Raw genomic sequence first — 12,886 nt, forward strand, 5'->3', positions numbered from 1 at the left:
AACTTTACGAATTGTGAACTTCAACTCCCATAATTCCTTGCCCATCCATGCTGGCAGAGGTACTCTGGGACTTGAAGTCCACAAGTCATAAAGTTGCCAAAATTGGATACCCCTGTTGTAAATATACATGCATATTTGCACATACACATACAGGCACATTTCTACACACACACACCTGGGGTTGAAGAAATCACTTACCTTATAGTTCAACCTGAACGTTGGTTGGGTTTTTATTTTTCCTCTAGGGCACGGGTCGGCAACCTTAAACACTCAAGGAGCCACAAAAGTCCTAACCAGAAGCACTCTGTTCAATTCTGGAGCCAACCAGAAGTCCGGTTTCCCCAGCATAGAATTTCCTCCTAGCGTAGCGTCCGTTTCCCTCTACCTCTCCTAGCCAAAAGCCCTATCAATCATGGAGCTGACTGGTGACAGGGAGCCGCAGCAGAGGGATGAAAGAGCCACATGTGGCTCCAGAGCAACATGCAGCTCCAGAGCCACGGATTGTCGACCTCTGCCCTAGGGCAAAAATACAGCTGGTGCCAGAAATTTATTGCATTGAGAAAAAAAATTGGTAGTTTGTTCAGGGACAATATCTATAAGGGGGGAAATCAACTTTGTTCAGGATGTTCCTTTAGTATCCTGAGCACCACAGCTGGAGCATCTGCAAGGGCACCCAAAGAGTTAACATAGCAGTTGCCTCCATGCGATCCAAGCCTAGCATTTTAGAGATCTTAATCCTCCAGAATTAAAGCTTCCTTTTCCCCTTCCGAAAATAAATCTCTCTCTCTCTCTCTCTCTCTCTCTCTCTCTCTCTCTCTCTCTCTCTCTCTCTCTCTCTCTCTCTCTCCCTCCCTCCCTCCCTCTCTCTCTCTTCTCTCTCTCTCTCTCTCTCTCTCTCTCTCTCATAGGGAGCATTCTTTGCCAATCTGTTGGGAAATTTGTAATGACTGTCGACTTCAGCCTCACCCTTGGTTACTATTTGGAAGGATGTGAACTCACGTTTCCCGCTAGCCATAAAAATGGAAATCCTGGCAACAGCTCTTTTAAGGAGGATCCTAAACCACAGTGTTTGTTGGAATGTTGGGAAGGAACACAAAAGGGAAGGTCTTGAAACCGCAACTAATTTCACCCGGACTGTTATCAGCAGTCCAATGTTAACCGCTTAGGCATGGAGTCTGTGCACACTTTCAAAACAATTTCACTGGCATAATTCAGCCTTCAAGTCCAACCTTTCCCTGCTTTTCATCAAAGCTAACTTACTTACTTTCCATTTTATTTTCCGTTTGGGGAAAATCAGCCGAGCTTCAGAAAAGGTGGTGCAGAGACAATAACTTGGAGCTTATACTGGACTATAGAAGGACTAGATCAGACATCCAGCTCTTGCTTATCAATGGAGACTGAGTAGAGTAGGTCAGTTTTAAGTTTCTGGATGTTATCCTAAAAGAGGACCTGACCCAGACTGCCGTGCTTAACAATGGGCTCAAGTGTCGTCGTATGTGAAGGACGACCTATTGTATATTTTGTTTTATTGATAAGGTTGCAAGAGGACTCAATCAAGCAATTGCTATTCAATAGACTTGTCTGATGACCAGCCTATTGGCGGAGAGAAGCTGGGCTTGTTGTGAAGACCAGCAGTGTTCCTGAAGGATTTTCAAAGTGTGCCCAGCCTCCTCCTCATTGCTTCAAGCTTTTAATTCTTCAAATGCTTCCTATCCTTACTATCTCTGCAAACAGTACATCCGTAAACACGCCATTGCCCTATTATTTTAGTTCAGTAACTAGCTCTTCAAAATGCAATACAAGGGGATATGTATTTTGAAGTCATAAGTTACGATATAATTGTTACGTTAAAATATATATATATAGGCAGAATATAAACATAAATGTTTTACCAATCCCCCGAGGATGAAGAAAACCATGAAAAGACGACCAAGGGTTGTTTTTGCATAAACATCTCCGTAGCCAACAGTGGACATAGTAACCATTAGCAAATAAACACATTCCCAATAGGTAAGTGGTTGGTTATTTTGGAAGTTTTCCCATGGATCCCCTGAGTTCTCCACCTACAACAAAAAGGACAGCAGCAAATTGAACGTGTCATTGTCTGCAATGCAATGCTCCCATTCACAAACGGATTAGTACATCATTAGTAAACTTCAAGGAGAAAAAAAAATGCAATGCAGATATGATCTCATTAAATGGTTGATACCAAATACTCTTTTTTTCAGCCAGGGAGTATCAGTAACACCTCATACAGTGCTAATGAAGTGGAACGATCTTAACCTTAACCAACTCAATGGACGACACACTATTAAACTAAGGGGAGGGGAAGGAAAAAAAACAGAAAAGTATTAATATACAAATATAGAGTTAAAAGATGATTATATGTGGAAATATTATAATGAAAATGAAATGTGGAAGTGGGAATTTATTTTTATGTGTATGGAACCTTGAATTTCACCCCGAAAATCCATCAGAGTGAAGAAGAAAATAAGCAACTACAACAATGGAAGGTGAGAGAAAAGAGAGGGAAAGAAGAAAGGGGAAAGGAGAGGAAGTAAGGGAGGGGTAGTAAGAGTAGGAGAGAGGGTAGGAAGGGGAAGAAGAGAGGATGAGTGGGGGAGAGGGAGGGGAAGAAGAAAAGAGGAAGGAGGGGCGGAAAGAAGAAGGCGGAGAAGGGAAGTTGCGAGGACTGAGGAAGTAGTAGGGTTGTTGTAAAATAAGATGGATGTACAGGGTGGCGGGAAAGCGACCCCTGATTATATATTTTATTTCTTAAACAAATTGTGATAAATGTTAAAGGATAGCATATACACAACAATGAGAATGTATATTTGTGAATGCACATATGAGAAAGAAAAATAAAACTCTTTTTAAACAACAACTCAATGGACTGCGACAAAAGAAGTCATTTTCTTTATATCAAATCAGTGAGGTTATATAGAAGTTGGCATGTTCCAAATACGGAATCCTGTTGAGGGAAAAAAAAAAGGTGGGAATCATCCGAAAATAGTATGCATTGTTAAAGAGAAGAAAAGAACATGTTCACCACCTAGAACAGAGATGGTGAACCTATGGCATGTGTTCCGGAAGTGGCACGCAGAGCCATCTTTCTGGGCATGCCAGCCGCCACCCATTGTTCTTCCGGGTTCTGGAAATTGGAAGAGCAGATCCCTCGCATGCATGCAAGTGCCAGAAAGCTGAACTTCTGGTTTCCGGCATGCCCATTGCTGCCGGTCAGCTGTTCTTCGCCCGTGTATGTGCAACAAAAACTAGAAGATCAGGTGACCGGCACACATGCGCATGCTAGAAACCGGAAGCTCAGCTCTTCCAGTTTCTGGTGCTCCCCTGCACCTGCGCCGGCGAGTTGCTCTTTTGGTTTCTAGTGCTTCCCTGTGTGCGCGCTCCTGTTTCGGCACTTGGTGCCAAAAAGGTTCGCCAACACTGACCTAGAAGGATAGTCTAATAACTGATAAACAATGACTTCATTAGAAATATACAACTATGTTTAAATATATCTGACACTTAAGAATCCATGTAATGGTGGGTTCTAATATGGGTTTTCAAGAAAGTCAAGATGGAACCTATAGCCATGAAACTGGGCTTTAATCATATGGTTGTAATAGAACTAGGGGTGACATGATAGTAGTCTTCCAAAAATCGTGGGGCTGTCCTAGAGAGGAGGGTGTCAACCTATTCTCCAAAGCATCCCAGAGCAGGACAAAAAGTAATGGATGGAAACCTATCAAAGAGAGATCCAACCTAGAACTAAGGAGAAACTTCTTAACAGTGAGGACAATTAACCAGTGGAACACCTTGCATTCAGAGGTTCTGGGTTCTCCTTCATTGGAGGTTTTCAAGAACAGATTGGATAGCCATTTGTCTGGAATGATATAGGGTCTCCTGCCTGAGCAGGGAGCTGTACCAGAAGACCTCCAAGGTCCCTTCCAACCCTATTATTCTATGTCCTCTGTTTTTGGGTGGTCCACCTACTGGAATCCTATCCACAAAATTTAGTGCTGAACTACACTTGGAAATAGTCACCAAGACTCACAAAATTCCTCCCTATTGTAGCAGCAAGTAGCTACCCCAATAACTGTTACTCAAGACCATGTTTCAACACATAAAGGAGAAAAATGTGAATTGATCCCCCCAAATCAGGAATCTGTTAGGATCTATTTCCAAAGAGTAGTTCAGAAACATATTGGAAATCTAATCTTTAAAGGAGAGGATGTGTTAAGTTTATTTTAATTCAAACAGGCAACAGTCTACACTGAGAAAATGAGCTTTGTGTACATCCATAGACTGTGAGTCTTAATAATATATAACATTCTTCATTTTTTACAGGAAGTTGTCTTGTATCTGCTGCCACATTTTATGTTTTTGTTTCTAAACCTACACTGCCACTTAGTGGCTTGTTGTTGTTATTGTCAAATTCAGTCAAAGTTCTCCAGAATCTCAAAATTAGACCCCCAAACTCCTAGCTTTCTCTTCCACTTTCAGCCAAAGCCATTAACAAAATCTGGGGTTTTTTTCATGCTGTTTTCTCCTTTTTTCCTCTAGGAAGAATTTCTCAGTGAGATACAAGATTTACTGATAATATTTAAGAGAAACGCAGGAATCCTGCATTAAAAATCTTTTAAAATGACGTATTGTATGACTGAGAGGAATTCTCAGTTACAGTGTTTCTCAACCTCAGCAATTTTAAGCTACGGGGCTTCCAACTCCCAGAATTCCCCAGCCATGCATGATGGCTAGGGAATTCTGGGAGTTGAAGTCCTCATAGCTTAAAATTCCTGAATATGAGGTTCCCTGATCTATTATTTTTATTCTGAACAGCAACACATTGGGAGTTGCTTCACTAGATTAAGCAAGCCACGAAACTCTTTGCAAAGTGTGTTCCCACTGAAAATACATAGTGCATTTTTTAAAAATTATCCATAGCCGGATTAGCTCATAATAATTCTAACCCCACCCCCCCCAAATAAGCCTTTTTGAGCATACTTACCAAATGTATAAATCCAGCTGCTGTCAGCCATGTGCTAATAAATATCGAGCATAGATTCACTAACTTGATGGAATTACTGGTTGAAAAAAAAAGAGAAAAACAAATAAATTCTCCTCAAGGTTTTATTATTTTTTTTAACCAAAACATTCTGTAGCTTTTTCAAACCTTCCTTCATGAAAATCCACAAGCCTTTTCTTTCAAGTGACCAGTCAGTTTCTCAGCATAAAAGAATCCTATGGGTTCAATGTGCCTTTCCATCAGAGGTGGTATTCAGCCAGTTCAGACTAAATCCCACCACTGCTTTCAATAAACAAAAATAAACGTAAAATAGGAAACTCTTGAAAATCTAAAGAAATGAATGATTTGCTGGTGGGGAGGAAAAACCCGTATTTGTGAGTGAATGGCAAGCATTTGTCATCATTAGGACGGAGATCTACTTTCTCACAGCTAAATGGAAGCACCAAGGTCAGTCTCAGCTCATCTTGAAAAGCCAAATGGAGTTGGACTGGGAGACCACCAGGAAATCTCAGATTAGATGGGAATTCAATTTTATAACAAAGTCCCCACAATATGCCATGGAGATTGGCTCCGGTATTATTGCCATGAAAAACATATATGGGTATTTTTTATATGGTGAGAACGCGGAGGTTCATCTTGAGAAGCTCAGAGGGATGGACTTGGTGGACAACAAAGAAGCTTAGGATGGTCATCTTTACAGGAATTTAGAAAAAAATAATGAAAATAAGGCAATAGCCAACCATCTCCTTGTGTTGTCTGAATGGAGGCAATAGGACTTACAACAGTTCCCTTTTTACTATCGGTTCTGTGGGGGTGGCTTGGTGGGCGTGGCTTGGTGGGCGTGGCAGGGGAAGGATACTGCAAAATCTCCATTCCATTTCCACTCTGGGGCCAGCCAGAGGTGGCATTTGCTACTCAAAATTTCCGCTACTGGTTCTCCAGAACCTGTCAGAACCTGCTGGATTTCACCCTTGACTTAGTGACTGTTTGAAGTTACAATAGCACTGAGAAAAGTGACTTATGACCATTTTTCACATTTATCAGTTGCAGCATCCCCATGATTACGTGATCAAAATTTCGATGCTTGACAACTGACTCATATTTATGACTGTAGCAGTGTCCAGGGGTCGCGTGACCCCCTTTTGCGACCTTCCGACAAGCAAAGTCAACAGGGAATCCAGTTTCACTTCACCACCAGGTCACTAATCTAACTGCAGTGATTTTACTTAACAACTGTGCCAAGACAGGCTGTAAAATGAGTCAAAACTCACTTAACAAAGTTCTCACTTAGCAACATAAACGTTGGGCTCAATTGTGGCCGTACCTTGAGGACTACCTCTATGCACAGACACTCACACGTGCACAAATACAGCCAGGTGTTCCCAATTGTGTCTGGAGCGATAGGTGCCATAGTTTGCCAGAGGTAGTAGCCAACTTCCAAAATGAAAAGAGTGCTAGGAAAACTTGGTAGTTGCAAGGCGTATCTTCTCAGGCTCTAAAATCATTTTCACAATTTGAAAAATTTCTTTGCAACCCAAAGGATGGATAAATGTTTACACATTTTAACTGTACAAAATTAAACAGCCTGATATTGTTTAATGGATGCATTTGAGTTGTTTTTCATTTCTCCATTTGAATCATGTATTATGTGCACTTCACCTTTCCAATAAATAGTAAACAATCATTCTTTAAATTTTAATTGGGTAAATAAGTGAAAAGGTAAAGGTTCCCCTCACACATATGTGCTAGTCATTCCCGACTCTAGGGGGTGCTGCTCATCTCTGTTTCAAAGCCGAAGAGTTAGCACTATCCAAATACGTCTCTGTGGTCATGTGGCCGGCATGACTAAACATCGAAGACTCACGGAACGCTGTTACCTTCCCACCAAAGGTGGTTCCTATTTTTCTACTTGCATTTTTACATGTTTTCGAACTGCTAGGTTGGCAGAAGCTGGGATGAGTAACAGGAGCTCACTCCATTACGCAGCACTAGGGGTTTGAACTGTCAACTTATCTGATCAACAACCTCAGCATCTTAGCCACTGAGCCACCGCATCTCTGTGTATTGTATAATATCGAGTAAATATATTCTTCTGGACAGTTCTTGCATCTGTTGAAAATGTATAGTCAGATGAAGATCGTTGCCTCCTAATAGCAATAGCACTTAGACTTATATACCGCTCCACACAGTGCTTTTACAGCCCTCTCTAAGTGGTTTACAGGGTCAGAGTATTGCCCCCAACAACCTGGTACCCAGCTTGGAAGGATGTAAGGCAGAGTCAACCTTGAACTGATCAGGATCGAGCTCCAGACTGTGAGCAGAATAGGCCTCCAATGCTGCATTTGAACCACTGTGCCACCAGGGCTAGTGGTGGGCTATTGACATTTTGAATATTTTGTGTATGAGTGGTCCTTGGTGCTCTCTGAGTTTGGCTGTTTTCTTGCAGACATTTCATGCTCCAAACTGACATCATCAGTACTAGTAAGGAATGGGGTTTGCTCTCAATTTATATTCTGGTGGCTTGTCCTGGAGCAATGTTGGAGGTCTGCAAGAAATCAACCAAGCTCAGAGAACATCAAGGACATCTCATTTCAACCCTGAGCTACAAATAAACATTCTCGTTTATTGCTATTTCATGTCAGCCAGTTAAAAATCCAACTGATGGTGATGCTATTTATCCCACTTTTTTCTAGCTTACCAAGAAGTAGGTTGTGGTCTACCTTGTTGAATGCCTTGCTAAAGTCTAAGTACACTATGTCCACAGTATTTCGCTGGTCTACTAATTTAGTCACTATGTCAAAGAATGGGTGTATAGGTAGTCCTCAACTTATGACCACAGTTGAGCCCAAAAACTTATGCTGCTAAGTGAGAAATTTGTTAAGTGAGTTTTGCCCTATTTTATAACTTTTCTCACCACATGGGTTAAGTGAATCACGGCAAAATTAGTAACACAGTGATTACGGTAAGTGAATTTGGTTTCCCCCTTTGCTTATAAGAAGATCGTAAAAGGGGATCACATGACCCCGGGCCACTGCAACCGTCATAAATGTGAGTCAGTTGTCAAGCATCCGAATGTAAATCACATGACCGTAGGGATGCGGCAATGGTCGTAAATGTGAAAAATGGTCATGTCACTTTTTTCAGTGTGATTGTAACTTCAATCAGTGACTAAACGAACTGTTACAAGTCAAGGAGTGTTTTTGATCATCAGGATTTAATTATTTATGAAAGGCAATGTTCCATCGTGAAACGGACACTGATTATTCTTTTTTTTTCTTTTTCAATAGCTCTGTTTGATTGTTTTTAGGTGAGCCAGGATTATTCAGAATGGCTTTCCCGACTTTAAAGGAGAAGATTTATGTTTTGTTCTTTCAGCCCCAATTCTAAAAATAGGTGGATTAATCGCCATTTTTTTCTTCCTTTTAAGCTGTCAGAGACATCTGTGCTGTCCCTAATTCTGCTTGAGCCCAGCCTAAACCCCTAAAGTTTAGCGAATCCTCATTTAATTCAGGAAAGGATAGAGCATAGTGAGGGGATAAATATATGTAAGAAGTCAGAATGAGGGGGGTGATGGTGAAATCCACCTATTTTTAGAAACTGCCTGCTGAAAAAAAATACATGTGTAAATAGGATTCAAATACACACAATAATTCAGAAAATTGTACAGATTATTATATAATTGAAGTTTTTCTTCATAGGACCGATGGACAAATAGCGGGGGGGGGGGAGTAATGAACATCATTTTTATATATGATAAACACAGTGAGATTATTTTATGCACAATGAGGAAAGATTTGGCAATGCCTATAACAGAAAAGTGGTTGGTGAAATTTGATGGGACTTGCTGAGATGGCCAGCCTGACTTCTTTGAGTAGAGAAAAAAACAATATTTACATTTATTGCTGACTGGAAACCCCTTCTGGACTTTTTGCGTAAAAAAAAGTGGGGGGGGGGGAGATTTCTGGTTTTGATGATTAGAGGAGATGTATTATAGAGATGTATTACCGAGATGTAATACATCTCCTCTAATCGTCAGAAATCTCCCCCCACCACTTTTTTTTAACGCAAAAAGTCCAGAAGGAGTTTCCAGTCCCTCCAGATTGGAGGAGATCAGTGGTGGAATTTACATAAGTTTGTCACTGGCTCGCAAATGTGAGCGTGCACGTGCGCGCCTTCCACACATGCGTGCGACCTTCCGTGCATGTGCTTTGCTCGTGCGTGCAGTGTGCACGCATCCGCATAGCATCAAAAACAAGGCTACATAGGACATTTTGGAACTGGGACGGGTGGGTGGGGATGGTCCCACCCTCTGTTCGCCACTACCAGTTCAGGTGAATCGGTCCGAACCAGCTGAATACCACCTCTGGAGGAGATATATTATAAAAATATGTGTATGTATTATAGAGAGATAGATTTAAGTTGAGAGAAAGAGGTGAATTTATAATTGTGCTTAAAACAGCTATAAAGGAGATTTTCATCTTGGTTTTTAAAACTTTTAATAAGATCTTTGTCTGTGTATGCACAGGCACATTAATAAATCCCAAAATAATAGAATTGGAATTAAAAGGACTCCATGGATGTAGATCCTTGGAAGCAAACTTACTTGATAGAAGAAGGTCTTTTTTTAAAAAAATATTAAATTTATTTGCAAATGAGCTATTGGATGACTTTTTCAGTCTTAAGTTGTGTTACTTAATCAATGCCAATATCATTTATCTGACCAAGGTTATAGGTGTATGGATTTGATTTACTTCATTGTATGTTCATCCATCAAACAATTAATCCATGAATGCCATCAAGGCGATATAGGAATCGAATTGAATGACAGATCTCAGGATAGAAGGATGGGAGTAAAAATGGAACACACCAAATCCAGTTAATACTTGGATTTACTTCAACTGTAATCCTATATACGTTTAATTTAGACGGCTGTTTTTTCCTTAGAAGAAGCATACTTTCCTTCTTTTTACTATCAAATCAGGGATGGGTTTCAACTGGTTCGCGGTGGTCCCTGCGAACCGGTTGGTCGGCGAACCCGGAAGTAAGTAACTTCCGGGAACGGCGAAGGGCGCACCCGCCCGCCCGCGCTCCTTACCCGGTTTTGACGAGTTCTGCGCTTCCACGCATGCGCAGGACGCATACAGCGCCTGCGCGATCCTCCAGGAGCAGCTGGAGCATCGCACAGATGCTAGTATGCATGTGTGCACTGCGCGTGTGGACGCGCGCATTGCGCACGTGCACAAGGACACCGCCGGCCCCGTTCCAACCGAACCAGTTGGAACGGGGCAAGAAACCCACCCCTGTATCAAATGTCCATTATTAGGACAGAAGAATTAAACAGTATAGGATCATTAATTCATCATTGCAAGTAGAAATTGCTACAAAAACAATTCAAATTTTGGTTCATATCTGAAAATGAGCACTAATTATATTATCTTAATCTTATATTGTCCATTTAATTCCTGAAGTATTGTGTATTTAGTCTTTATACAACAGATCAATATCTATCTATCTATCTATCTATCTATCTATCTATCTATCTATCTATCTATCTATCTATCATCTATTTATCTATCTAATCCTTCTGTCTGTCTACAATCTATCTATCTATCATCTATCTATCTCTACTTTATCTATGTATATTGTGGCCTTACCTTGTTTTAAGAATATTCAGAAACTGTAAGATTTCTGAGAACTGAATCAGCCTAAGAGCTCGCAAAAATCTTAAACCTGTAATTCAAACAGAAAAAAAGAGAAAGAAGTCAAAAAAAAACCCCACTGTACGTTATTAAAGGTATTCCTTTATTTAGAAATGTTTATTGTGTCATGAAATACATGAGCCGTAGAGCTTCTCACAGGGATAAAGTTATTTTATATTATATAAAAAAGATTAATTGTTAGGAAAATAATAATAATAATAGTTTCATATCACACTGGAAATGAAGTCAACCACTGAAAATTCAGCATTCCTTCATACAAACCTGGGAAAAGTCAGTTTTTCACTTTTGTAGTCTGCCAGATCATTCTCATATCCATTAAATATTCATGTCTGACACTGGGGATCTAGTATTGCTTGCCATGTGCCATTTCATGAGAAAGTAAAGCACAACAAACCACAGCCAACTCGCCATCGGACAACTCTCTGTGGTCAATTCACGGTGGGACATTTCAAAGCAGGATTAGAGCCTTTTATTATTCATCAAAGCATTACAAAAGCTAGTAATTGTAGGAATGATTTCTCTTTGAGGCAAGAGATAAAATAATTTTGACACAAACATGATCAACAAAAATAAACTTAAGTGAACCCCTTGGAACCCTGTGGCGAGTTGCCTGCGGTGAATTGGCCACCGTGAATTGGCTCTGGTGAGTTGGCCACGGCAGGTTGGTTGCAGTGGCCGATTGTTGCATTCCGTCTGAAAAGAGGGCATTGATAATATGACCTTAGCAATAGCAGCAGCACTTAGACTTATATACCGCTTCACATAGTGTTTTACAGCCCTCTCTCAGCGGTTTACAGAGTCGGCCTCTTGCCCCCAACAATCTGGGTCCTCATTTTATCCACCTCGGAAGGATGGAAGGCTGAGTCAACCTTGAGCCTGCTGAGATTTGAACTGCCAAATTGCAGCCAGCAGTCAACTGAAGTAGCCTGCAATACTGCACTCTAACCACTGCGCCACCATCCCTTCCCACAGCATCGAATCGAATTGGATTGGACTGAATTGAATTGAATACTTTATTTGGCCAAGTGTGATTAGCCAATAAGGAATCTGTCTCTAGTATCCTGGGTACTTCTATACCAGAGACAAATTCCTTGTGTGTCTAATTACACTTGCTCAAATAAAGTATCTGGTTCAGTTCAATTCAATTCAATTGACCTGTGTGCCTTAATTTTCTCTCTCCTTCTGAAATGTCCTGTTAGAGTGAGTTGCACATTGATACTTTGGACAGAAACGAGAAATAGTTGCCTTCCCTATATGGGTCCAGCTGCATTTGTACGCCTCTAGATGATGATGCTGTCGCAAGGAAGGTCATTTGATTACACTAAATGCAATATACTGTCTACCATTTTAACATACTATAACCCAACAACCAGAACAACTAGACACAAGGGCAGGTGTTTTTTTTCCGAACACCATCACTTTGCTAAACAAATAATTCCCTCAACACTCTGTCAAACCATTCACTAAGTCTGCATTTCTATTACTATTAATCTTCTCATCGTTCCTATCACCCATCTCCTCCCACATATGACCATATGATTGTAACTTTGTTGCTTGTATCCTAATGATTTATATTGATTGTTCCCTAGTATGATTTGATTGCTTATTTGTACCTATGTCTATCATTAATTGTTGTACCATATGATTCTTGATGAATGTATCCTGTGTTTTTATGTACACTGAGATCATATGCACTAAAGACATATTCCTTGTGTTTCCAATCACACTTGACCAATAAAGAATTCTATTCTATTGTATTCTATTGTATTTTATAAATAAATGCTCTGGGGAAAAAACAACAGTGCAGCACTGTTGGATTTTTGGAAGGTTTCCCAAAGCAGCATTTGTATTGTCATTATTTTATTATACTCCACTAGGTTTTTATGGAAGACCTATGTCTTATGGTCAGGAGTGTCTTATGGAACAAAAAATATGGTACTTACTTGTATCCCTCTTATTTATATATTTTTTCTTTGCAACTAACAGACTATGTACTGAGGAAATAATGGCAGTGAGTGCCCATCACTATCTAAACTAGCTTATCTTACAATATGGGAAGTCGAATCAGTTTGCTGCATCTCTCTCTATAAAAATGGCTCTATGTTTGTATGTGTGTATGTTCCAGCATGACTCTGGAATG

General features: G+C 40.4%; 1 protein-coding gene across 12 annotated transcripts in view; it reads right to left on the reverse strand.

Annotated features, from left to right (window-relative positions):
• Positions 1–12,886, reverse strand: part of KCNMA1 (potassium calcium-activated channel subfamily M alpha 1) — a 648,117-nt gene that overhangs the window by 272,362 nt on the left and 362,869 nt on the right. For all 12 annotated transcript variants that reach the window (XM_087702562.1, XM_087702561.1, XM_087702560.1 and 9 more), the window contains 3 exons: positions 10,681–10,756; positions 5,009–5,084; positions 1,893–2,063 (listed from right to left, as the gene is read on the reverse strand). In XM_087702562.1, the coding sequence (XP_087558688.1) occupies positions 1,893–2,063; positions 5,009–5,084; positions 10,681–10,756 (323 nt within the window). The remainder of the gene's footprint in view (positions 1–1,892; positions 2,064–5,008; positions 5,085–10,680; positions 10,757–12,886) is intronic.

Source organism: Thamnophis sirtalis, unplaced genomic scaffold (genome assembly GCF_051295495.1).
Source record: "Thamnophis sirtalis isolate CommonGarterSnake01/CBP01778 unplaced genomic scaffold, rThaSir2_p1.2 scaffold_15, whole genome shotgun sequence".
NCBI lineage: Eukaryota > Metazoa > Chordata > Lepidosauria > Squamata > Natricidae > Thamnophis > Thamnophis sirtalis.